Source organism: Onychomys torridus, chromosome 13 (assembly GCF_903995425.1).
Source record: "Onychomys torridus chromosome 13, mOncTor1.1, whole genome shotgun sequence".
Classification (NCBI taxonomy): Eukaryota; Metazoa; Chordata; class Mammalia; order Rodentia; family Cricetidae; genus Onychomys; species Onychomys torridus.
The window spans coordinates 31,768,338-31,794,392 of NC_050455.1; the positions used below are offsets into that span (position 1 = coordinate 31,768,338).

The following is a 26,055-nucleotide window of genomic DNA, read 5'->3' on the forward strand; positions in this document are numbered from 1 at the left end:
TCAGTTGAGATGTCTACACTTTTTGGGGGAATCCTGACTTTTTTTTTTAAGACAGGGTTTCTCTGTAGCTTTGGAGCCTGTCCCGGACTAGCTTTGTAGACCAGGCTGGCCTCGAACTCACAGAGATCCACTTGCCTCTGCCTCCCATGTACTGGGATTATAGGCGTGTGCCACCACTGCCGGGCCTGATATTTTTTTAATGTTAGTAACTAAGTTTTAAAAAATTAAGAGTGTGGTCAAATATAAGTCACCTGTGAGCCACACAGGCTATAGCTTGTGACCCATGGTTGACAGGCTATAAAGGAGCTGTGCATGTTTATATAGCACTGTGCACATGTTTTCACTTGCTCCTTCTTGGTTTCCCAATCTGCCTTTGCTCTCTTGTTTCTCACACTTGAGATTCAACCTTCAGGGCCTTTCTGAACCACCCAAGTGCCTGTGTTGTCTCCTTCCCAACTTACTGGTAAACTTGGCTCAACTTCAAGCTTACACACACACACACACACACACACACACACACACACACACACACACACGTAGTGTGTGTGTGTAGGTTCACGTGTGTGGGTTGCACAGTTGAGTTCATGTGGTTGTAGGACAGAGGTCAATGTCAGGTGTCTCAGAGTTTGCTTATTTGAACCCTGGCTCACTGGCTGCTCCATAAGCTCTAAGCATCCCCAGTGTTGGGACTTCAGGCATGTTTCATTGTGACCGGCTTTTTGTGTAGGTGCTGGAGAACAGAATCGGGTCCTCATGTTTGTACGTCACTGCATGACTCAGTCACCTTCCAGCCCCTCTTCCTATTATTTTCAAAAGTCTGTATTTCTTTTAGGTCCACCAGGAGTTTAGGAAGTTCCACTTTAGGGGAACGGGCTTCACAGAAAGTAAGCATTGGTGCTAGCAACAGCACCTGTCAGCTGCCCGGCACAGCACAGAGGCAGAATCATCTCTACTTCATAGCTGAGGAAACAGGATGGGGAGACTGGGCCGCACAGGACCCCGTGGTCCCTGAGTGCACACATTGTAAGGGCTCATTAGCTCTGAGGGTGGAACCTCCTTGTACAGGAGCCTCAGCTGGAATCTGTGATCTAAAGGGAAGGGAAACGAGACCATGTGCTTGGCTTAGCACTGGCCTGTCAATCTCACGCCAGCATTTGGGCTAGCATCCACAGAGAAGTTCATTAACTGTGGGGCCTGTTTGTCATCCTTTTGTGAAGAATAGTCATTTATTAGCTAAGCAGGTCGGGTCCCTTTTTGAGACCTGCCATTCTGGAAGGATATTGATTGAGGGGGATCTTTGAGTACATTCTCTCCAGCAGGCAGCAGCGATAGGAGGCGGCTCCAGTCCAGACAAGATGATGAGTTGGCAGTGGGGGTCTCGACAGGAGCCTAATGAAGAAATCTGCTAACAGGCAGGCCTGGCTTTATGAGGGCTTGTATTGGTCTTTTACCCCATTATACCCCGCTCCTTGCAAGGCTAGTGAGGGGTCTATCTTTCTTTCTACAGAACTGTTCTTTCCTAAGGCCAGGGGTGCCAGGGGCTCCAGGATCATGATGGCAGTGTCCTCAAGTCCTCAGAATCCTGCTATACATCACAGGTTAGAGACTCAGGCCTCTCGGCTCCACCCCCTTTCCCCTCAGAAAGAGCTCTCTGTGCTCCCTCCTTCTCTGTATCTGATAATTTGTTCCCAACAGGAAGCTTCTTGCAGCTGTTCCAAGAGCAGCCCCAGCCCCCTAGGGAGCCTCCGCCCAGGTGGAGGAGATGGCGAGTGAGTGGCCCGTTATTAGGGGTGATCGTTGGGAAGCTGGTTGTCATGGCACCGTGGAGGCTAGGGCTGCACTCTCAAGCTGTCCCTGTTTCCCAGGATTTATACATAATCATTGCTAGGAGAGGCAGACACAGGAAGGGAAAAAAAAAAAAGAGTCACAGCCCGCTGACAGCAATCTCTTTGCAGACCAAGGTAAGCAGTTCATGCTGAGTGGGGCAGTCCATCTCAGCAGGGAACGAGCTTTGCAAGGACCCTATATGGGCCGGTCACAGCCTTACTGTTTTCTCACAGACAGTCCCCATTGTCCACAGGCAACAGGCCAGCCCACCCTGGGCCTTAGATCAGTGTGTCAGCATCCCTGTAAGAGCACGTGGCCAATAGGCCAAGCTACAGCATCTACTAAGTGGGTGGCTGCCTGATAGCTAAAGGATAGGTAGAGCCATGGAGCACATCAGAGTTGTAGCGTGGACCATACGGCCTTGACAGTACTGGGGCAGAGCTGTAGGATCCACTGAGAGGTCTCGGCAGAAGCCAGGAGAGCGGCAGCATAGCAAGGGCAGAGAGAGGCAGTGCTGACAGTGGCCACAGGGGCTGCAACAACAGAGATCTCAGTGGTAGATGCAGCGGCAGGGTTATTAAGGGTCAAGGGGTTAGACACCCTTGGCCCAAGAAGACTCACGCTAGCTGCGGTCAAGGGTGAAGGAATCTTCACTTCCAAGGCCCGCACATGAGCTCTGACAGGTGTTACCACAGGACTAAAGGTCTTAGGACCCGTGCCCTGTGTGAGAATTGCAACACCAAACGGTGTCCCCCACTGCTGCTCCTGCCTGTCTACTGTCACTGATGTCAAATTCCCAGGGATACAAAAGCTTCCAAGACCAGCACAGAAGAGCAGAGTCTACCTTCTATACAACTTCCAACTGGAGCAGGAGGACCCCAGGCCAGTAACAGTACCATCCTTAAGTGTTTTATACACACACACACACACATATGTATATATATACACACACATATATATGTATATAATCACACATATATATGTATATACACACACATATATGTCTATGTGTATATATATAATGTATATATCAATCAATAATTGTAAGACTCAATTATAGAGCTATGGGATGATTTGGGGGGTACAGATGTTCTTCACAGAGCCTGAGTTCTACTCCTGGAACATAAAAGGTGGGAGGGGAAAACCCACTCCCCCAAAGTTGTCCTCTGACCACCATACATTAATGTGGCACTAATGCATGCGTAAGCGCATGTGCACACATGCACACACACACAGAAATTAAAATGTAAAAACATTAGAGTCTATTATATAGGTTCTTAAAAATTTCAAGAAAGCTTGTAGGAGAAAAGTTTAAAACTGAGACATTTCTGAGTCTGAGCTTGTTTGGTTTTTTTCCCAGGAACTGGAAAATCCTGTACGCAATGCCTTCATCACATTTTTCCACTCAAGAATCAGCATTATTAAACTTATGTAACAATAAGACAGCTTCTAATGACGTAGTTTTATACCTACAGATGAATGAATCACTAACCCTCACCAGAGAAGCTTTTTTTTTTTGCAGTAGATAGGAGTTAACACAGAGACCCACTGGATACTGTGCAGAAAGTGAGACTTCAGAGCCTTCAGCCCTGAATGGGATGTCTTCATCAACCCCCCACCCTCCCCGCCCCCGCCTTTAAGACTCAGGGATCTACTCAGAAGGGGAGGAGAGACTGTAAGGGCCAGAGGTAGTGATCCTAAGGAAATGGCATTTTGCAGACTCCCACAGAGACTGTGACAGCACACGTAAGACCTGCAGAAGCTCAAGCCAGACAAAGTCTCATTATAGAGGGAGGAAAGCAGTATAACATCCCGCCCCTAGCCAACATGCTCTTTACAAGTGATAGCTGCCCGGAGACAGGAAAATCAGTTTTCTCCAGTGGAGTGGTACTGGGTATATCAACCACACTTCAGGGCAGGCTGCATGTTCAGGAGCACTTGGCCAACACAAATTGGACTTCCTGTTTTTTAGTGGCTTTTTAAAAAGCTCCTTCCTTCCTTCCTTCCTTCCTTCCTTCCTTCCTTCCTTCCTTCTTTCCTTCCTTCCTCCCTCCCTCCCTCCCTCCCTCCCTCCCTCCCTTTCTCCCTTCCTTCCTTCCTCCCTCCCTCCCCTTCCCTCCCCTCCCCTCCGCTTTCTTCTCTCTCCCTCCCTCCCTCCCTCTCCCCTCTCCATCTTTTCCTTTCTCCTTTTTTTAAAGCAAGAGAAATAATATAAAATTGAGTGGAGTCAGGGTTGGGGGTCTTGGAAGGGGGTGGATGGGAAAGAATACAATAAAATATGCTGTATGAAATTCTCAAATAAAAAAATCATTATTATGTTATGAGAGACATGACATTTGACCTCACATCATTCCTTCATATGTCCAACAGTATAGTTAGTTAGTATCCATGCTAGGCCAGGCTCTGTCTCTGGTCCTCTACCATGAGTAACTCCCTGAGGGCAACAGAATGCATTTGACTAACTGGTACCAGTTTATAATTCTGTGTCCCACAATGACAAGGACACAGGAGATTCTTAACAGAGGCTGACAGTGTCTGGGAACACATGGGATAGTTTGGAGATAAAAGCATGTAAAATCATTTTTCAGTTCAATGATTTCACACTATATTCAGAGTAAACTTGTGTGTGTGTGTGTGTGTGTGTGTGTGTGTGTGTGTGTGTGCGCGCGCGCGCGCGCGGTGCTGGGAATTGATCTCAGGGTGAGCCAAAGCACTCTACTGTGAGGCCACACATGCAGCGTTCGGCTTGCACAGTTTGTAGTTAGCATCTGCTGTTCTTGACATTGGGAATCTAAATTTCATGTTCAGCTTAAAACGAACTTTATGTTAGAAATACTTCCTAATTTCTCGTCCTGCGTTAGCATTAGCCTTTCTATCCCGCCATGCTCAGCACAATATCGTGTTAATATTTGCTTTGATTCTCATGTTTTCCCCCATAAGCGTAATGATCCCGTTTTCCCCCTCACATGTAACTTTTCAATGGACAGCTCTGTCTCAGTGCAGGGATCTTCAAAAGCCATTACAATTTCAGGACATACTGGCTGACCCCAGGGTTAAGGATGCCCATACATATAGAAGTTAATTCCTATCGAAATGTTTATACTGAGGTTGAAGATAGAGAAGAGAGTATCCTTATGAGCCTTGTGGGGGTGAGCGTTGCCTGCCCTCTGCTGCCTCTGGTCTGTGCTTTGGGGATGATGGGAAGTAAGTCTTCATAACGATTCAACAGAGGAGGGACTTGCAAGATGGGGTGGTAGTTGTTGGAGTGGATGGTAGCACTCACGACTCAGTTATTGATACCACCTGCTGAGCTGTCAAAATAGAATTATGTGAACCACACAGGGGCTCGAATTAGCCGATATATTTGACACAGGTCAATTACACATGTAAGAGATCCCCACTTCTCTTCTCCACCTTTCAATGCACACACGTGCCAAGGTTGATGGTATTCATCATTTAAAGTAAGAAATAAACCGGATCACTGTAATGCTCTACATAGCCTTCCCTGGATCTTGAATTCCTCAGCTACCGAAAACAAACAATCAAACAAACAAACAAAAAAATAAACGAAGCCAAACCAAAACTAGACAAAGACACCCAGTCAGGCATGCCCATGCCTGTAACCCTAGCACTTGGGAGGTCAAGGCAGGACTGTCTGGGCTAAACAAAGACTATGGCCTTTAGGAGTTTTCATTAAGATCAGTGAAGATAAAAGCGAGGGGCTTCCAATGTTTCCCAGCAAAAATGTGTCAATGCAAACATTTTATGAGTTCCCCCCCCCCACAATCCTTAGTGCTCACAGAATTTATGAACTCCTCCTCCAGTTTCTCCCCTCTCTTACCTTTGCAAACCTACCAGTGAGCCCCTTCATTTAGACCTGTGCTTGAACTGAAACCCTGGGTCGTATCCTTGTTTCTCTGTGTGCACGTGTGTGTGTGTGTGTGTGTGTGTGTGTGTGTGTGTGTGTGTGTGTGCTTGCATATGTGCCAGAGGTAAACCTTGAGAGGTCAACCAGCCATCTCATTTTTTTTGAGTCAGAATCCTTCATTGGCTGTGGCTTGCCCCATAGGCTAGGCTGGCTGGCTGGCTAGTGACCCACCAAGATTAAAAGCATGTACCACCATATCTGGCTCTTTTGCATGGGTTCTGGAGACTGAAATCAGGTCATCATGCTTTTACAATTGCAAACCCTTACTGACTGAACCATCATCTCCTTAGCCTCCTTAGCCTTGGCTCTTGGCCTCAGCCTCCACAGCCAGTTTACAAACAGACACACTGGTTTATACTCCAGGTACTGCTCTGAACCATCCAATTTGACATCTCAAGAACATTCTCACTCTTCTCTTTGTGTTCACTCTTTTTTTTCCTGATGCTTCATTCTTAAATGGTCCCAGACACCAATCTACTCAGTTCCCTAAAGCCTTCCTAGATGTCTCTTTCCCTAATATAGTAACATTGAAATTCCTTACTATGGCCTACAGGGCTACCATGTTGCCCAACTCCCATGTCCTCTGCACAGCATATGGCATGAAGGGTACTAGGTGTGCAAACAGGAGTTTGAATGTAGCTCCTCACATATTCTAGGCTACCAGCTCCCCCCCCCCCCCAGCTGCTCCTTCTCATAACACAATGGCCAGTCCCTCTCGTCACAGTCCCACCCAAAGCCTCTGCATTGTTGTAGCCTCTGCTCCAGGGACTCTCTTCACCAAATCTGTTTGTCCAGGTCTTTGATTCCTTCTCCATGAGTAGATGCTGCAGGGGTGGAAGGATCTGTCTTTTTAGTGCTTGGCAACAATAAACAATACATGAGTAACAGATGATCACCGCTTCACAGACTCCTCCTAGAACTCAAAAGTTACCTAGAATTTTCCCAACTTGTGAAAGCATATTGCAGCTTTTGAAATTATGGGCTGTTTATTATTCATTTTTTTCTACTTTCAGTGCCTAGGAATCTATTTTAAAAGTTAATGTAAGTTAAACATGATAAAGTGGGCCTTTTTCTCCATCTCTTTCTGTCTATTCCATCCCTGTCTCCCCCCCCCCCCCCCCGCCGCCCCCAGGAGATTGCAAACAGGGCCCCTCACTTGCTAAGAGCATGTGCTATCACTAATCTAAACCCCAGCTGCTGGAAATGCACTCTTAAAGTTAGAAATGAACGAACACAGTCAACTACTTCTTTATGTGAGTCTTCCCAGCTCTTCAAAGAGAAGCACCAGATGCAAACTATCATATTGCATGATTACAGACATTTGCCTCCTTAGAGGATTTGTTCAGCACTATGATATGTGCTTAGGGAGTCATAAACAGTCTAGCCATAGGGGAGGTCTGACTTAGAAGAAACAAAACAGATCAGTGAGTACATGGCATTTAGTGTTCAGAGAGGGCATAAAACTGACTTGGGAGCCCACTTCTTTTGGTCCAATGTGTCTTTGCTGAAACTTGAGGGGTATGATGCAGAGGAAATTGGCTGCAAGGATACCTACACCCTAACTCCTGCAGTCTGTGGACTCCTGCAGTCTGTGGACTCCTTCCATGACAAAAAGGAAATATGACTGATAGGATTATGGCTGCTGATTAGTTGATCTTAAAATGAGATTGTTCCACTTCATCCGGGTGGATCTCATACAAACACAAGAGTCCTTAAAAGAAGGGGAGGGGGCAGTAAAGGAGGCAGGAGGGTGGTGTGTTAGGTTCTCATTTCCCTCTTTCTGGATTCTCAAAGCCTGGGAAGGGGGCAGTCTCTGGAAGCTGAAAAACCCAAGGAAGACAATTCTTTCCAGAAATCCCCATGGGAAGGCAGCCTAATTTTAGCCAGTAACACCCATGTTACATGTCTGGACTCCAGATTGGCAAGATGACAGCTATGTGAAGTTTAAAGCCAGTGAGGCTTTGTTACAGCAGTTCTAGGAAGCATCAGATTTCCCGATATGCCTCTGGATGGAAGGAATGGGCTACCTTAGGATCCTGCCAGCATCAGCTAATACACTTGAGAGGCCAGGTACGCTCATCCTCTGACTCTGGTTTCCTTGAACTCCACTACGAACGCTTGCATGTGCCTACGACTACTTTGTTGCTAATAGCTTATCACAGACAACAATGACAGGTAAGTTGACCCAGAGGTGTTCCAGGGCCAAAGCCACCTGTGACCCCACAGGTGAGCCTTCCCATCTTGTATGTCTTGGTGTGGAGTAGATGGGGTAGGCTTTAGCCACGTGCAAGTGCTAATTTCAACCTCTGCTGCGTTCTCACCCAAGACCTTGAGCAGAGAAGAGGGTAGGACCTGGGATAGTGTCAACTGTTAATGAATGATACCCACTTTCAAAATTAATAAGCTTTCTAGTCTTTAGGAAAATCCACTCAACTGCAGTCTCCAGGATGACTAATTGACCGAACTGGTAAATTAATCAAAAATGGAAATGAAGATGGAAGAAGGGGGATGGGATTCTATTTTTACTCGAATGTGAGGCTTGTCTGCTCTGTGGTTAATTGCTGTTAAGCTTGAATACTGTGGACTGTGTGTGTGTGTGTGTGTGTGTGTGTGTGTGTGTGTGTGTGTGTTTGTATTCTGTTTCATGTATCAAGGCTATTTGGCTTTTCTCCAGGTGCAGTGTGCGTCTCTGTATGTTTGTAATCCTGTCATCAGGAAAAAGCATTTTAATAAAGGGCTTTGTTTCTCTAACCTAACCAAGCTCGCCTACAGTAAACAGTGTTAATTATGCCCCAGATCAATACTGAACCCCCTTTGGAGGCTTTAGGATGAATCACAGCTGCAGTTATAGTTGATGCCTTTGGACACATTCCATTAGGGGCTTGGGGAAGGAGACACAGGTTTATTCAGGGATCTAGTGGCTTACAGAACCTGGGCTTGGCAATTAAGTTTGTAGACGAGGGATGAGAGTGGATTTCACATCCTGGGCAGAATCCGACTTAACAGTGTAGCCAGAAATGTTTAGGCTAGGGCACTGGGCTGATGTGGGGAGTATAAATTGCAGACCCATGAAATTATCTTTCTGGATACTAAAAAAAACAATCAATCGTGCATTTTCCCTTGCCATATATGCAGAATAGCAGTGAATTCTCTGGGAAGTAGACAGACATGGGTTCGAATCTGGCTCTTGCCCTGGAATCTGGGGCAAGTTTATTCATCTCTACATCTTATTTGTTAACTGGGCACTAAGGCCAACAATCTTTGTAAAAATTAAATAAGACATAGGAGAATTCAAACAAAATAACTCATCCTTCTGCATGCCTACTACCTTTGGAGGGAAATGAAATTTCTGATTTATATTTTTGAGTTAGGCATCAAACTTGGCTGTTTTCTTAATGAGGCTATTCACTGAAACATTTCAGTATTTAAGGCCTGAACTACTGTCACCCTTTACTTCCTCAACACAGGAGGATGGTCCTTAATCATGGTCCAGACATGTTTACATACACTTCAGGAGTGAAGGCTGAATAGAAAGTCTGCCTTGGTGGCATCTGAAGGGAGGAATTCCTATGGCCTTGATTTGGGCTATAGTTTTGCCCTTGTGGAAGGGCCTACTTGGTAAAAAAGGACCACAGACCTCAGGCCTGCTTGTGGAGCCATTCAAGGGGACTGGTGCTGTGAGGCTGCCCCCACTACTGCTATGGAGAGGTGCTCTGGCTCCTTCCTCAGGACTTTCCATGACTAGTTGGCTCTCCTGTAAGTCTTGAGTACAAGCCAATCCTTCCCAATGGGGTAAGATGACCAGAGGCAGGCAGAATGTAGACAAGCCTGCCAAAACCACAGTGGAGTAGAGATTCAGTTGAAGGACTGAACCAATATTTGTGGGTGATGTGGCATCACATGATTGATTTCACTCAACAGATGCACACTACATGTCAGGCAGGACACTTTTCCTTTAATAGTGAAAGGCTGCCACAGGACTAAATCTTATGATCATTTACCCAGTCTCATCTTTGTTGGCATTACAGAAGCATTTAATAACATTGGTCCCAACAGCTTTCTATGCCATTCTCAATGTGTTGCTTACAAACCTTGATTTCCTCTTATCCCTGGCAACTCATCTCCTACCTTCTTCTCCATACCCCATTGTTAAGTGTTTACATCCCTTTGGCCTGGGTCCTGGGCCTCCACTCTTCTCTATCCACACTGTGTCTCTTTAATAGAACCACCTGTTCCATAGCTTGAAATACAATGATATAGTTATGACTCCTCAACTTTATACTTGTAATGTCTTCCTGAGCTTCCAGATCAATGTATCTAATGACCAAGAGACTTTTCTAATTGGATGACTCATAGACAACTCTATCTGGAGACAGCTAGAGAGGTAGGCTTAGTCTTTCTACAGCAAACCAGTTCCTTCTCTGGCCTCCTCACTTCAGTATCTTTCCATTATACCATCAGCCAGACCAACACATGACTTCATATTTCCTCCTTACATCTGCCTCCCCATTTCAAATCTCTCAGCGAGCCCTCACAGCCTGACATTCCTATGTTCACTCATTTGTAGTGGCTATCATTTCTCCTTCAACAATGGAAGGAGTCTCCCCATTGGCTTCCTTGCTCCCAGGCTGGCTGCCCTACTTGAGAAGTCTTTTAAGGTCATAAACATGCTCCAACATAGCCATGCTCTTTCTGAGCATGTGTGTGTGTGTGGTATTCATCAGTGTGGTGGCATATGCATATGTATGAAGCCAGAGGTTGATGATGGGTGCCTTCCTCACTCTCCACTTTATATATTGAGGCAGAATCTCTCAATGAACCTGGAGTTCATGGATTCAGCCAGTCTAGCAGGCCAGCATGCTCTGAGGTTCTCTGTCTCTACCTTCTGAGAGCTGGGATTACAGGCAGGGTGCCAAGCTCACTAAACATGTACATGGGTGCTAGGGGTCTGAAGTCCAGTTCTCATGCCTGGGTTACAAGCACTTTTCCCTGAGTGAGCCATCTCCACAGCCCCAGCCAAGTCTTTCTTCATGCTGGGATTTATTCTGAGAAGTGCACCGTTAGGTGCTTTTGTTATGCAAACACAAAAAATGATGGATAAGGTGTCAGTAGGTGACATAATCTTAGGGGACACTGTCATTGACCAAAATGGCCTCATGTAGCACTAGACTGCATTCACTTCCTGCTAATGGCTCATTATTCACTTAGAATGAAGCCCATGGGCTTTTCCCAGGTTGTATGAAATATGGCTCATAACCCACTTTTTGGCCTCTCTTTTTACACTGCTTTCTGCATAACCATCGCCATCCTCTGGCCCTTGGTCTGTTCTTCAAACACAGGTGTTCCTGAGCTAGGACCTTCACTACCACTGGATCCTTCCAATAATTCAGCTCTAGTTCAGTAGCTTTCCCTCACACCACTTTATGGAAATAGTTCTACCCCAGCTACTCTCTGACCATGTATTATTTCCTAATGCTTGCATCAATATCTGAAAATACACTGCTTATCTACATTTTGAATGTACTTGTTCTTTTGCCCCATGGAATGATGCACCTTTTGGATGGCAAGAGTCAGAAGATGTTTAATACATCTTAGTTGAATAATTGGTTCCTGATGTTCTGGTGAATTAGAGGAGAGATGCTATGGAATAATTCTCTTGTACACTGTAAAGATTTATTACTTGAATTGGTTTAATAAAATGCTGATTGGCTAGTAGCCAGGCAGGAAGAAGTATCGGCAGTGGTGACTAAACTAAGGATGATGGGAAGAAAAAGGGTGGAGTCAGAAGAGAGGCCAGACAGCCACCAAACAAGCAGGACATGTAAAAACTTAGGAAACAAGCCATGGGACACGTGGCAAAGCATAAATAGAAATATGGATTAATTTAAATGTAAGAGTTAGCTAGAAACAAGCCTGAGCTATCTGCTGAGCATTTATAATTCATATTCGGCCTCTGAGTAAGTTATTTGGGACTGGATGGTCATGACAGGAAATGTCTGTCTACAAGAGACATGGATTGAATTCAGAGCATACACCCTGGAATGGCTGGTTCAGCTCTTGTTCCATGGATCCCCTGTAGTAGAAAGCTGATGCTTTTCCCAAGGTGGTCGGGGTGGAAAGAAAACACCATCACAGGGCTCTTACAGCCCCTGAACAAAGTGAGCACACAGTATGGCTCTTATCAAGAGTGATGGGGAGATGGACAGAGAATCACAAGGCTGCTGATAAAAAGCCAGCGAACCACACAGGCCTTGGTCAACCTATTGCCATGCTTGTTTTCTATTCTCTACAATTACATCACTTTCTCTCACTTCTAATTAAGCATATTTAGAAGGTACTTCCTGGGGTTGGCATGAGGATAAAATGGGCCCACATTTGCTTATTTGGCTTGCTTCCTGGACATTGTAAAACATCACAATGGTTGATGACATTACTACTTCTTCACTGTTGCTGCCTATCCTCCTGGTTTTACTCTTAAAATAAGACACACATTGTAGGGAAGAGTGGGGGAGGGGAGGGGAAGAATGAAGGAAAGGGGGAGGAAGGAGAGGGAGAGACAGAGAGGAAGAGGGAGAGTGGGGGAATCTCCATCTTGCACCATGCTATGTGTCAGACACTATTCTGAGGCTTCATGGGTCATATTGCATTTAATCCTCCAAGTACCTACAAGGCAAGTACAACCACTAGCCATTTTCTTTTCTTTTCTTTATTTTTTTTTCAGATGAGAAAACAGGCAGAGAGAGGTAACCTGTTCAAGACTGCTCAGTTTGGCCATTGTGTCATAGGCTGAGAGTGGTCACCTGGTCTTCCTTGTATTCCTGACCCAGTCTCTGAGTCTACTCACTGCTGTCTGGAAGGGAGCAAAGCTGTCCTGGGCCACTTGTGGAGGGAACACCAGGCAGGACTCCATACCACCTGGCACACCTCCTGTGCCTCTGATGGGCCCTTAGAAGTATAGGGAGTGTTGCTTTTTCCTGTAGGTCCTATAGTGGAGTTAGGGCACCCCACTTCTATTCATGGACTCTCTCTAAATTATACACGTACAGCTCCAACCTAGGGTCAGTCTAGAAGACAGCCCCACATTCCAGGCCATCCAACATCCTTGCAGCTAGTCTCTGATGGTCTCTGGGCACAGTTGTTCTCACTTCACTGCGTTGTGGGTTTTGCAGCTCACCAAGTTCATCACAGGCAACTCACTTGTTCTCTGTCTTCAAGTCCACAGAACCCTAGAGAGTCAATTCCACTCCTTCAGCATATCCCAGTCCCAACTGTGAGTTTCCCTGGTTCCTTTTTTCTTTTTAATTAGTATGCAAATTTACATTTATTTCAGACAAACGGTGAAATTATATGTATGACGAAGACTTATTTTTAAACAAAGTTCTATATAATTTACTATCAACATTTCTGCTTTTTTTCTTTTATGTTGCTAATGTGGTTTGACTTATTAACAAATTCAAATTCTACTTATTGTCACTTAAGGGTGACTTTTGAGCAGGACACAGACTTCTTAGCTCAGAACCTCTGAAACAAAATCCTCTTTGGAGGAAAATTGCTTCAGGACCACGGAAAGTTCCCAGGCGGCATTCTCCCAGAAGTCAGGACCTTGAAGCCTTTCTGCCTCACAGTCCTTGTGGTCTGTTCCTTTGGTCCTCCATCTCTGCACTGCTTTTCATAAGGGCCACACTTCCTGCGCTCACTGTGTCTGAGACTGTGTGAGCCTGATGTCCGGGATCTTTTTCTGTCCTTACTGCCTGGGGGTAAAGCTATGGCCTGCAGGAAGGGACAGGACCAGGACAGGAAGCTCCTGGGCCTGCCCACTTGCAGAATTTTGCCACCCACAACTAACATGCAGAGGTCCTATCTTGTCCCCATGCCTAAGAATGTGACTGTTTTTAGAGACTGGGGCTTAAAAGAGGTGATCACATGGACATGATGTCACTAGATAAGTCCTAACCCAAGATGACTCTTATAAAGAAGGGGAATTTGAACACACACACAAACACACACACACACACACACACACACACACACACACACACTGATGTGTACACACAGGGAGAAGATGGCTCTTTTCATGTGAAGGAGAGAGGAATGTGAGCAGCTCAGCAACCCTGCCTGCTGACAGCTTTCTGAGAACTGAGTCAGTGCCCAGTAAGATAGCTCCATTGGTAAGAGTGCCTGAAAACCTGTGCTTGATTCCAGAGTCCACATAAAAATGCTGGATATAGCAGCACATATGTGTGATCGCAGCATTTCTATGGAAATGTGGGAGGCCAAGATGGAAGAACTGCTCAGGAGTCTGCAGGACAGCTAGACTCGAGTACTCAGTGCAGCAGAAGCAGGAGGAGAGACCCTGCAATGCAGGTAGAAGGAGGGAGAGAACTGCCCCCCCGAAAGTTGTCCACTGACCTTCACACGAGCTTAGTGGTTAAATGAACAGAGGAATAGAGATGTGGTCCGTGTATGCCCGCATCCACACACACATGCCCCCACTAAATCAAATTGAAAAATTGAAAAAAGGATTGTGAGACAGTAACATTTTGCTGTCAGTCAGTTAGGGGCACTTGGCTAAAGCATCTTTGGTAAGTGAATATACCTTCTCTCATAGGTCTATGCACCATCTACCTGCCTACAAGTGCTCAATCTGGCTCCACAGAACTCATATGATAATTGAGGGATATAATGGAAGGGTGTTCCAGACAGAGGAAGAACTTATGCAAAAACCCTGGGGCAGGAACGGGCTAAAAATGTTGGTGGTACAGGAATAGGGCCAGTGTGGTCAGGTTCCCTGGAGCCTGGAGGGTGGAGTCGGGGTCAGAAGATGATCCTTGTGGGTGCAGTACAGGAGCTTGGGTTTTAACTCTTTCAGTTTTTAGGCTGGCTTTCATATTACCTGGCCATTTCTTCACCCACTTCCCAGGACATGTGTGTGGAAAGAAAGAAGCAGGGTCAGCCCAGCAGAGCCTCACTGTCATCAGCACCCTTTGTCTCAGACACCTCAGACGACCAATGCAAACATCTCACTGCCGCCAGAAGCAATGGAAAAAAATCAGAAAATTGAGAGGGAGAGGGCAAATCATCCCTTCCAACCCCTGCTGAGCATGCAGAGTGAGGGACATATGGAAATTAATATATTCGGCTCTGATAACACGGTTTTCCTCGGCGTTTTGATTAAACGCCGACGGTTATTAAATACCCTCCTCCTCCATGCTCATCTCCGAAAGCCAATGTTGCTTTTCATTTTGAACTCTGATGAACTGTCTCATGCTGCTCACACACCTCGGCTGAGCCTCAGCCCACTGCAGGCTGGCATTGGAGGAGAATGGAGAAAATCAATATGAGATGTCAGGCGGGAGGTCAGAACACGGGCCTCCCCAGTTGGCAGGAGCTGGGGCTGGGTGGCTTTGGAACAAAAAGAGGTGTGCCCTGAAGAAGGTCAGCTTTTTGGCCCAGTCAGGAAAATGAATCTATTTCTTCTTAATTAGATTAACAGGCTGGTGCCTTGCAGTGAAGAGCTGGGCTAGGCTGGAGGGGGTAATGGGCAGGTTTGATGAAGGCTTGCAATGCACTCACTCACTAGCTCCTGGGTCTCCCAAAGGACTGTCCTCGGGACTTTGATCTTGTAGGAGTGGGTGGCACCAGGGCTGGAGAGAGCAGCAGACCCTGGGGGTTCCTGAGTGTGTGTCCTGATAGTCTTCCTGCTTCTGTGGGCATGGATGACCCTTCCCTATACTCCTCTCACTCCTTGGTCTTTGCATTTCAGATCAGTAATCAATGCTTTGTAAGGTCCCCATAATGCTAACTGACAGCACAACATGCTGTTCTTTCATGCCACTCAGTGCACTGGCCATGCTCTATTTGTTTGTGATTTTCTAATGGAGGCAGGTGTCTTTAATATTCAGTGTGCTTATTTTTCTCTGTCAACTTGACTGGTCACAGGTGCTCAGCTTCTTGGTCTGACATTCTGGTGTTTTTGCAAGAGTGTTTTGGGATAAGTTTAACATTTGAATTATGAGACTGAATAAATATTGACCTCTTAAGGTGGATGAGCCTCATCCAATCAGGTGAAGGGCTGATTGGCAGAAAGTGTTGGTCCTCTTGTGAGTGTCAGAGACTCTCTCCACCTGACTGATTTGGGGGTTGTGATGATTACCCATTGGAGTTGAATTGAGGCACTTGGGTCTTCAGCCTGGTGGCATGTAGAATGGAAGACCGTCCCCGATCCCAGAACTTTAGCTTGCTGACTGCAGCAGATCTCAGGACTCAATATTCATATGTGAGCCAGTTCCTAATAATAAATCTCTTTATACACTCCACCCACCATTCCCCCTTCTCTGCAAGACCTTGCAAATACAGTGAGCTCCAAGAGACAGAGAGAAGAACATCTGCTTTTGCTCATCCTTGTGTCTCCAGAGTTGGATATATCTGGCATATGGTACGTGCTTGGTGAATATGAATAGTGAATGATGGGGCCTCCTGTATCTGGCAAAAGGGTAGTGGTTCTGACTACCTTACAGCTGCAGGCCTAGGGGCTTCCGGAGGAAGATGGAAACCATTCTGGTTGCCATCTATTGCTCCTGCCTTATTCATGTAGCAGTGCTGATCTCTTCTGCCCACATGCCCTGGGAGGACTGTGGGGCTCAGGAGGATTGCCCGAGGTCACACAGGCACCAAGAGCCAGGGGTTTAGCTCTACTTCCCAAGTACGGTTCGTTCTAAACCATTCTCACTTAAAAACCTCCAAGAGCCTTGTCCATTCTCCAGCTTGAGTTCTGGGCTCAGCAATTTCCCCAGTCAGTTCACAGTTCTTCCCTCTGCATTCAGGACTCATGTGGGCCTGCCTGACTCGAAAGCCCAGGCAAGTATATGTCACACTGGCTGGGAGGGCATTAGAGCTTCTTAGGGCCCCTCAGGAATATCTGCAGCCAGTGGTCCACCCACCTTGTTCCATATTCACTTACCACAGAGAACCTGTCCCTTAAGGTAGCTCATGCTACCTCACACACAGCAGATCCCACACTGAACACAAATGCTTCATGCCTTTATGTCAGTCATTGGGTGTGTCCTCCTCCCCGCTCCCCCTACCCCTGCATTTACACCTACCTCTCCCCTCCCACCTGCTCCTACCCAGTGGTTCTCAACCTGTGGGTCCACGACCCCTTTGGGGGTGGGGTCGCATATCAGATATCCTGCATATCAGATATTTATATTATGATTCACAACAGAAGCAAAATTACAGCTATACAGTAGCAATAAAAATAATCTTCTGATGCCGGGTGGCGGTGGCGCACACCTTTAATCCCAGCACTCTGGAGGCAGAGCCAGGCGGATCTCTGTGAGTTTGAGGCCAGCCTGGTCTACAGAGTGAGATCCAGGAGAGGCACCAAAACTACATAGAGAAACCCTGTCTTGAAAGCTACCCCCTCAAAAAATAATTTTCTGGTTGGGGGTCCCCACAACATGAGGAACTAACTGTATTAAAGGGTCGCAGCACTAGGAAGGTTGAGGACCACTGCCCTATTCCTTCCTCTTCCCCTTTGTATCTTCTCTACCAGCCCCCTTACAGTCCAGCAAGTCTGCTTAACTCTGCTGCCGAGACCTAGCTGCAATGCTCGGCTGCTGACCATGCCACCCCACCTCCTTGTTACCACCCTTTAACAGTCTCTTCACTGTTTTCTTAGGGTCATCGCCCTCACAGCAGTGAGTGACCTCTACAAAGAATTCAGATCAGCTCACAGTCAGTGTTCAGCCCTTGCTGGCAGGGCTTCCTCTGCATCTGCACGCCTCAGACCCGAACATGGGGCTTTCCCTTCTCAGGCACATTAAATGTGGGGCTGACTCCCAAATCGGCCTAACACTTGTGATTTCTTTACTCCTAGTGTTCAGTGAGGTGGAACCCTTCCAGAGCTCCCTCCTTCCACATGTCAGAGACCAGGTCGCCTCACTACCCGTCCCCTCACCCCCTGTCTCCAGCCCTTGTGCTGATACTCACACTTGGTGTGCCTGTCACACAGGGCGGATGCCCGCATGTCACACAGCCGGATTGTCCCCTTGCTGCTGCTGTAGACAAAGGTGTTGCAGTGATGGGGGTGGAACTCGGCTGCGGTGATCACCTCTGTGAGCTCCTCCATGTTGGCTGGCTTGATGTCCACGATATCTGGCACAGACGAGTCAAGGAGGATGGAGGAGAAGGGGGCCGAGGTGGGGGCATTAGCAGCCTTTGCTGTGAGTGCTACAGGGGACATTTACCATGCACAGGGCCATTTCAATGGGAGGCTGTTAGCAGAGGAGCAGGCAGCAGTAAATTCTGGCAGCTGAGGCTCAGGGACTTTATGGGATGGGGGCTGCCCAGTAGTGAGAGGTAGAACTTAGGTCTAAGCTGGGTGTGGTGGCTCCTGACTCTAATTACTGAACTCAGGAAGCTGAGGCAAGAGGATTGCTGTGAGTTCCAGTCTCTCCTGGGCCACACTGTGAAACCCTGTCCCAATGAACTTAGGTTTCCTGACTCCTCATCTCTATTTTATCTTCTGTGACATGTAGAAGACAAACTCATACTTGGCCATGAAGTCACTTGAGAGTGTCCCCCACTCTACAGCAATAGCTCAGCATCCAGCTAGGTCCACTCTAGCCAGACTATTGAATTTGAACTCTTACTGGGATCTCTGGGGTAATAAATGAAACCTATAACACCCTGCAAATCCTCTCCCATGAACTATCCATGTAACAGCAGCAGCTGCCACTCAATGAGGGTTTGTTCAAGAGCCTCTCAGTGCACATATCCTGAACTTTGTCTCATTTTAACCTTATAACAACACTATGAATAACACGCCTTATGCCCATTTTCAGGGCTGGAAGTGGAGGCTCTGTGAGCATTCAAGAAGTTTCTGCAAGAGACAAAGCTAATGGGCTGGGGAGATACCCAGCAGGCGAAGGTGCTTGCTGCTAAGCCTGAATGACCTGAGATTGATCTCTGGGACCCACGGAGTAGGAGACAGTTAACTTCCACAGGCATGCTGAGGAACACGTTCACTACTCACCTACACATACACACACAGACTCTCTCTCTCTCTCTCTCTCTCTCTCTCTCTCTCTCTCTCTCCGTCCATATACCTACCTACCTACCTACCTACAGCTAGTGATTGACAATACCAGGACTTAAATCCAATTGAAAAGCCTGGGAAATTTCACAATTGCCCAGTTTCTCTCCTTTGAGATGAACAGGCCTTCTGGTCTCCATAAGTTGTGATTTGCTAGAGCTTGACTGTTGGGTGGGAGCTTAAGTGTCAGAAAGATACCATTTACATGTAGTGAGGGATTTGGGATAATGGGGAATATACTCAGTTTTAGCCTACAAGTTCCCACCTCCCCAGTATATTCCTTTGTAATATATATGTGTGTGTGTTTATATATATTGAGGCTATATCCTTGTATATCAGAATGAAACATTTAGATTTTTGTTTATAAAGGCAATCTAGTGGAGATAAAAAACAAATTCTTTCCAAAGGATATATAGCAGAAGTGAAGGAATTGGCTTGCACATGCCCTGTCATATCCCTACCAAGAGTCTGGGTGGCCCCTGGCTGGAGCTGAGGTTCTGTCTGGGGATGAGCTGTACTTTGTCATGTGGATATTGGGGTGCAGCAAAGCTGAGCAAGAGGACCTGAATTCCTCTGACTCCACTACTCCACCTTTTGATATTCACCCCATCACCAGGTTTTATTTTTTTAAACTCAACCATGTTTTTCTTTAGATTGCCTCACATTTTCATCTTGTCTAAGCATTAAGCCAACGTTCATGAAATGATAGGTTTCACCATCCACGTGAAAACAAACACATAGTGATTAAAATGAAAAATGTATGGGCCAGGAATAATTTGTGCAACGCTTTGGGAAAAAATGTGTTGCATGAATGAACAGTAGCTTGACACAGACCATTCTAGAAATGCTTTTGCTTAAGCAAGCAACACAGCTCCCTCTTTGGCATGGAGACAGGCACGAACACGCAATATGCTCATATTTTTAGCCTTTGTAGCACCAATTAGGTAGCCATATACTAACTAATGCAGATGTACCAGCAAACACCACCTAGGTTCCTGCAAGAGCTGTTGCTGCATGGGATTTGTTCCAGTGGCTTTGCGCCAGGCTGTGCCTCTTGCCATCTCTTAGGCATCCTGTTGCATTCTTTCTAAAATTAGCATAAGCCTGTGTTAACATTGCCTTTTGGCACATTTTCATCTACCAAAACCAGATGCAAAGATGACTTGGTTCAGCAGGGCATGTGTATTCCTGGATTAATAAAACAGTACCTCTCAACTCAGCCTCTGCATTGGGTATACACACCCAAACAGCTTGGAAGGGGCTGCAGGCTGCAGTTCTGATGTGCTTTCTGGCTGCTGACCTGTGCCTTGGGCTTGGGTGTGCATGCCATTGGATAGAGTAAGCAGAGGTTCTTGTTCAGTTACTGTCAGATTCCATCAAAAAGTGCCACCATACCCTACAGTGCCAGCAAGCATGTTTTCCTTTTTTTCCAAAGTAAGGAGAGAAAATCTGGTGTCAGCTTTCTCAGCCTTTACCAGTATAGCTCAGCAAACAAACTGCCCTGGAAGAGATCTTCACTGTGTGGGCGAGGGAGGTGCTACAGCCACAGTTATTTATTTATTTTTCTACCTAAAAATAAAGTCCCAAAGCCAGAAGATGGAAAAACAAAGTGCTGAAGCATGTCTGTGCCTCCAGGAGCATCCTCCCACCATCGAGGATGTCTTCCTGAAGCAGTGCCTGGTGGATCTGTCCCACCTCCCACGCACCCTTCATTTGAAGTCTGTGGTGATAGATTGTGTACCCTAATAAACTCGCCTGAGGATCAGAGGATGGAGCCAGCCACTAGACTAGACATAGAGGCCAGGCAGTGGTGGCGCATACTTTTAATCCCAGTACCGGGAAGCACACACGCCTTTAATCCCAGGAAGTGATGTCTGGGCAGAGAAAGGTATATAGGACATGAGGAAACAGGAACTCACTTTCTTTAGGCTGAGGATTTCGTGGAGGTAAGAACTAGTTGTTCTGCTTCTCTGATCTTTCAGCTTTCACCCTGATATCTGGCTTTGGGTTTTTTATTAAAAGACCATTTGAGATTCAAACAACAGAAGCCACTTGATTGTTCTTCAAGGTCTGAGTCTCCCACCTGACACAGTGCTTGGGTTTGGTTCAGGCTTGGCCAAGGGAAGAGTCATGATTCTATCTCTTTTTAGCACAAACACTAGTAGCTGGTGTCTACTGAGTGTTGAGCATGCCTGGACTAAGTGTCTCATAGCCTCATTTGTCCTTCATTCCAGGCAGATGAAGTCAGTGCCACTAATAATCCTGTTTTACAGCTGACAAAAGAGATGAGCTAAATTTTTCTTTCTAATCAGGAAAAGCTTTTCTTAATCTGTTCTTTGCCATTTTCATTCATGTATTCATTACATTAAGGTTCCTTTTAACCTCACCCTCCTCTGTCTCCCTCCTGCTCCTATCAACCTCTCATCCATCCATCCATCCATCCATCCATCCATCCATCCTCCTACCTTCCTTCCTTCCTTCCTTCCTTCCTTCCTTCCTTCCTTCCTTCCTTCCTTCCTTCCTTCCTTCCTTCCTTCCTTCCTCTCTCTCTCCTTCCTTCCTTCCTTCCTTCCTTCCTTCCTCTCCCTCTCTCTCTCTCTCTCTCTCTCTCTCTCTCTCTCTTTCTTTCGAGACAGGGTTTCTCTGTGTAGCTCTGGCTGTCTTAGAACTCACTCTTTAGACTAGGCTGGCCTCAAACTCAGAGATCTGCCTGCCTCTGCCTCTCAAGTACTGGGATTACAGGTATGTGACTCCACTGCCCGCCCTTCATCCTCTCTTTATGTTCCTTTTACATATTCATATGCTTTTGTTATTTTCTTTGAGACCTAATGAGCTTACCCAAGGTCACCTGTGTGACTGTGGCTTTGCATTATTTATTTGTGTGTATATGTGCACATACGTGCACACATGTGCCAAGGTGCGCAAAGGACATTGGTGGAGTTGGTTTTTCTCCTTCCATTGTGTGGCTCTGGGGGATCGAACTCAGGCTGTCAGTCTTAGTGGCAAGAGACTTGCTGAGACATTCTTCTGACCTCTGAGATACATTTTTTAGGGTCGTATGACTGTATGGGTTGAGCTGGGATTTGCACTGAGGCTTGTGTAAGGATTCTTTACATGCAGCCACACTGCATTCTGTGAGGAATGGCCTCACCAGACCAGTTTCCCTGAGTGGGTTTTTCTGGCTCTAGAGAAACAATGACTGGCTTCCCAGAGAGGGTTCTAGCTCCTTTGAATTATGTCCCTGAAAGCTCACCAACTACATTTCCAGGATGATATTTTCCAGAACCAGAATTTTTATGTCCTATGATATAATTGATTTTCTTGAACCAGAAGTTGGGACAAAAACCTGACAAGGGCTTTCTTGTCCTATTTTCTAAGGGAAGACTTGGCTGAATTCTAGAAATGTGGGGGAGAGTCTAGCTGGCAAAATTTGATGTCTTCTGAGGAAGATAGGAAGAGAACCACATGGATGCCCAGAAACCCAGGCCATCTCTCTCTCAGGTTCCAAAGGGAGATGTGTGGCTTCAGCATACATGCTTCCCCCTTCACACTAGGAAGGAGGGATAAAGGCACTAAACAATGCAAGGTGCCCTGTATTTCTGGAAAATGGGAGGATGTATTTTGACAGTCAGTTTTCTTCATCTGATTCTTTTGGGCACTCTATCTAAATTATTTCGCTGTTGTTCCAAAAAAACTAAATGACAAAAGATATCACTGGGCTTGTGCCTAATATATAACCCAGACAGCCAACAGATTGCCATTAAATTAACCCTGGGTCCTGACAGGTCTGTTCTTTTTGAACCCAACTGCTTGGGGCATTCCTTATTAATGCTAAACCCAGGCAAATTACCTCGACTCACAAAAGGGGTTAATCTGGCTCTGGGGTGGGGGGCAACTCCAGAGACAGCTTTGAGGATAAGACGGTGCACAGCCAGCCTGGCAGCTGAGCTCCATGCTTGCAAGGCAGGAGGCAGTGAAGGTGAGGGCACTGCTGTGCCAGGCAGTTGCCTAAGGCATCATTGAAAGTAATAATTGAAGACATCAGGAGGTCACTCCTTCAGGGATTGGCTTCGAACAAATAAGCAGCCCAAACCATAAATTACACCAGCAGTAGGATGGGGGTGGGGGCTGATGGGATCAGGACTGGGTGGTGAAGGGAGAGGGAAGGCTTTCAGTCATTTATGCTGTCCACCTTTGGAAGACCCAAGCTTTCTATACCTGTCATTCCCCTGCCTCCAGTCAATGGTAACATAGGAAAGATTGACAGTAACCTAAATAAATATACAGAAACACATGGATAGAGTGAACTTTTACAAAACCTGTCATTAAATTATTTTTGCAGTGAAATTTCCAATTATGTAAAAAAAAAAAATCCACTGCATGCAAAATTGTATCTCTAGGAATATAATGCGGTTTAAGCCTATACCTGAAAGTGATGCGCTTCAAGGTGGGTGGGACACGGAGCTACTTGTGATGATTCTATGAGGATGCATCCATGAGTGCTTTTTTTTTTTTTTTTTTTAAATATCTGCACTATTCCCACATTTTCATTCAATGGAAGAGTACGATTTTAGAGTACAATAATATTTAAGATAGATTTTATGCTTATCATATATTATTTCAGGTGAGGAAAATTAGGTACAAAATATACTACAGTCTGATCAATCAAGAAAACATGATGAACAAGAGTAAGAGAAGTAGATGGGAAGCACAGGATGTCTTGCAGAGAGAACAGATCTCAAAGTCGGAGAATCACCTGTGAGTAAGTGGAGTCCACTCATCGACTTATTCCATGACATTCCTGGAGAATGGACAATCCTGCTAGTGACTTACAGGTACAGCGGATATTCCAGTAAACAAAGCAGAAACAACCCCAACCTACAACACCCTGTATCGGGGGACTGCGGTAGAAGACAAGGTACATCGGTCACGTTAGGCAGTGGTCACTGGAAAGTGGAGAGAGGAGGGTCTCTTTCTCGCTTACTCCCTTTCTCTCTGTGTACATATGTGCTTGCATGTGCATGTGTGTGCGCGTCTGTATATGAGGGTGAATGTGTGTGTGCATGAGTGTGTGTGTGTGTGTGTGTGTGTGTGTGTGTGTGTGTGTGTGTGTGTGTGTGTGTGTATGGGGGCCAGTGAGAGGTGGGGTATCCCAGACTGAATGGAAGAAAGCCTCCTGACAAATCAAGACTTCAAATTTCTTAGTTTTTTTCCCCTGCCCCCCCCCCCCTTTTCTTTCCTCAACCATATGGCTGAATTAGCTGGCATTCTCACAACTGAGAGGCAACATCAGTGGTGAGGTTATTGGTTATTTTATTTCATTTTCCAAGATCTCTACAATGAATATGTCCTATTACACCAAGAAAACAACCAGGCCTTAACAATAGGAGCTTCTTTGCTTAGAGTCAGTCAGAGTCATCCCTGAGAGCTGAGACAGGCCCCTGAGCTCAGGGTGTAGAGTTCAAGAAAATACTGATAAATACGGTGATGGTAACAAATACAGCTGGGAGACCATTTTCATTCCTTCTATTTAGCTGAGAGAACTTGAGAAAGTCACTTTATCTCTCTGGGGTTCAATTTATTTGCCTTCAAATGAATAGAATCCTATTAACAATCCCTAAGGATTTTAATTATTAGAAGAGATAATGGAGAAAAAGTATTTAAATCCTCATCTCAGACAGAATCCCGTTTTCTAAAGGAAGTACATGTATCCAAGAAAACCATTTCCATGCAGTGTCTTGGGGTCAAAGTGGCTGTCCACAAGTGCCTCTGACTCACTGCACTGATTTTTCTGATACTGACAATTATTTTCCCCAAGACCTGGACAAGTCAGGCAGGGACGAGAGAGTTGAAGATCCTTACAGAGTTGTTACATACATAGGCCATGCTACATTTGCTGGCTGAGGGCGCTGGGTTTCAAAAGCAGCAGAGGCTGCCTACATGCTATAGAAAGTCTTCTGGTTCTGAAGTGGGGAAATAGTTGTATGTTGGCTTTGACACATTACCATGATATATATATATATATATTTAAGATTCAAATTTGATCCTTGGCTATCAAGCAATGATCACAAAGTGCCCAGTTTTATCAGCTAAAAGGACACCAGTAAGGCATTGGCATTTCTGAGGCAGACTTCAGGGAATATTCATCTTTTAGGAGCTGAAAAAGTCAGTGTGCAAATATCCACAGAGTATATGTCACATGCTAGGCTCAGGCTTAGTGTCTGACAGAGATGCATAATGCCATATTAAGTCCACAGGGTGCTTTACAAGACTTTTGTTACAACATCCTTTATGACTGGGGAGCTCTTGAAAGCCCCACAACCATAGAGTCTTTCTAGATACATGTAAAAAGCCCAAAATTGTGTTATAAAAATTTATAATCCAAGAGTCTGTTCAAATATTGTTTCCATCATGAAGCTGTCCAGCTGCAGGGACCCTTTCTGTCTATGCATCCTTGGAGGACACATGCCACATATTATGTGTTTGGTTACATTGGCATGGTTGAATATAGATTTTACTATATAATCCAATTTGGAGATAAGCTGCTAAAACTTTAAATCTCAAATATGTTGTGGAAATTTATTTTTAGGCATGTTACTTTTGTTTATGTTGCATGTGAAGCTGTGTTACTCTGCCTGTCTAAAACACTTGATGGTCTAATAAAGAGCTGAATGGCCAATACCGAGACAGGAGAAAGGATAGGCAGGACTGGCAGACAGAGAGAATATATAGAAGGAGAAATTTGGAAGAAGGAGGAACAAGAGAACAAGGTGAAGACCCCAGGGACCAGCCACCCAGCCAGCCATGGAGTAAGAGTGAAAGTAAGATTTACAGAAGTAAGAAAACAAAAAATCCCAGAGGTAAAAGGTAGATGGGATAATTTAAATTAAAAAAAAAAAAGCTGGCAAGAAACAAGCCAAGCTAAGGCTAGACATTTATAATTAAGAATAAGCCTCCATGTGTGATTTATTTGGAAGATGGATGGCCCACTCCCAAAAAAGACAAAAGAGCAAAACAACCAACTACACAAATATGGCTGGTTATAGAATCTCAGATGCTCTTGAACATAGAAACTCATGTATATAGGGGAAGAGTTGTCTTCCCTCAAAGGCTGTGTGCTTGTCTCCTTCTATTGCACACTTACGCAGATGGCTTTGGTAAATGCTAGCTTTGTTGAATTGATCCTGGGATTCCCTTTCTCCTG

The 26,055-nt window shown here is 45.6% G+C and overlaps 1 protein-coding gene across 4 annotated transcripts in view; it reads right to left on the reverse strand.

Annotated features, from left to right (window-relative positions):
* Ppp2r2b (protein phosphatase 2 regulatory subunit Bbeta) overlaps window positions 1-26,055 on the reverse strand; it is a 400,868-nt gene that overhangs the window by 19,503 nt on the left and 355,310 nt on the right. For all 4 annotated transcript variants that reach the window (XM_036204909.1, XM_036204910.1, XM_036204912.1 and 1 more), the window contains one exon: window positions 17,747-17,911. In XM_036204909.1, the coding sequence (XP_036060802.1) occupies window positions 17,747-17,911 (165 nt within the window). The remainder of the gene's footprint in view (window positions 1-17,746; window positions 17,912-26,055) is intronic.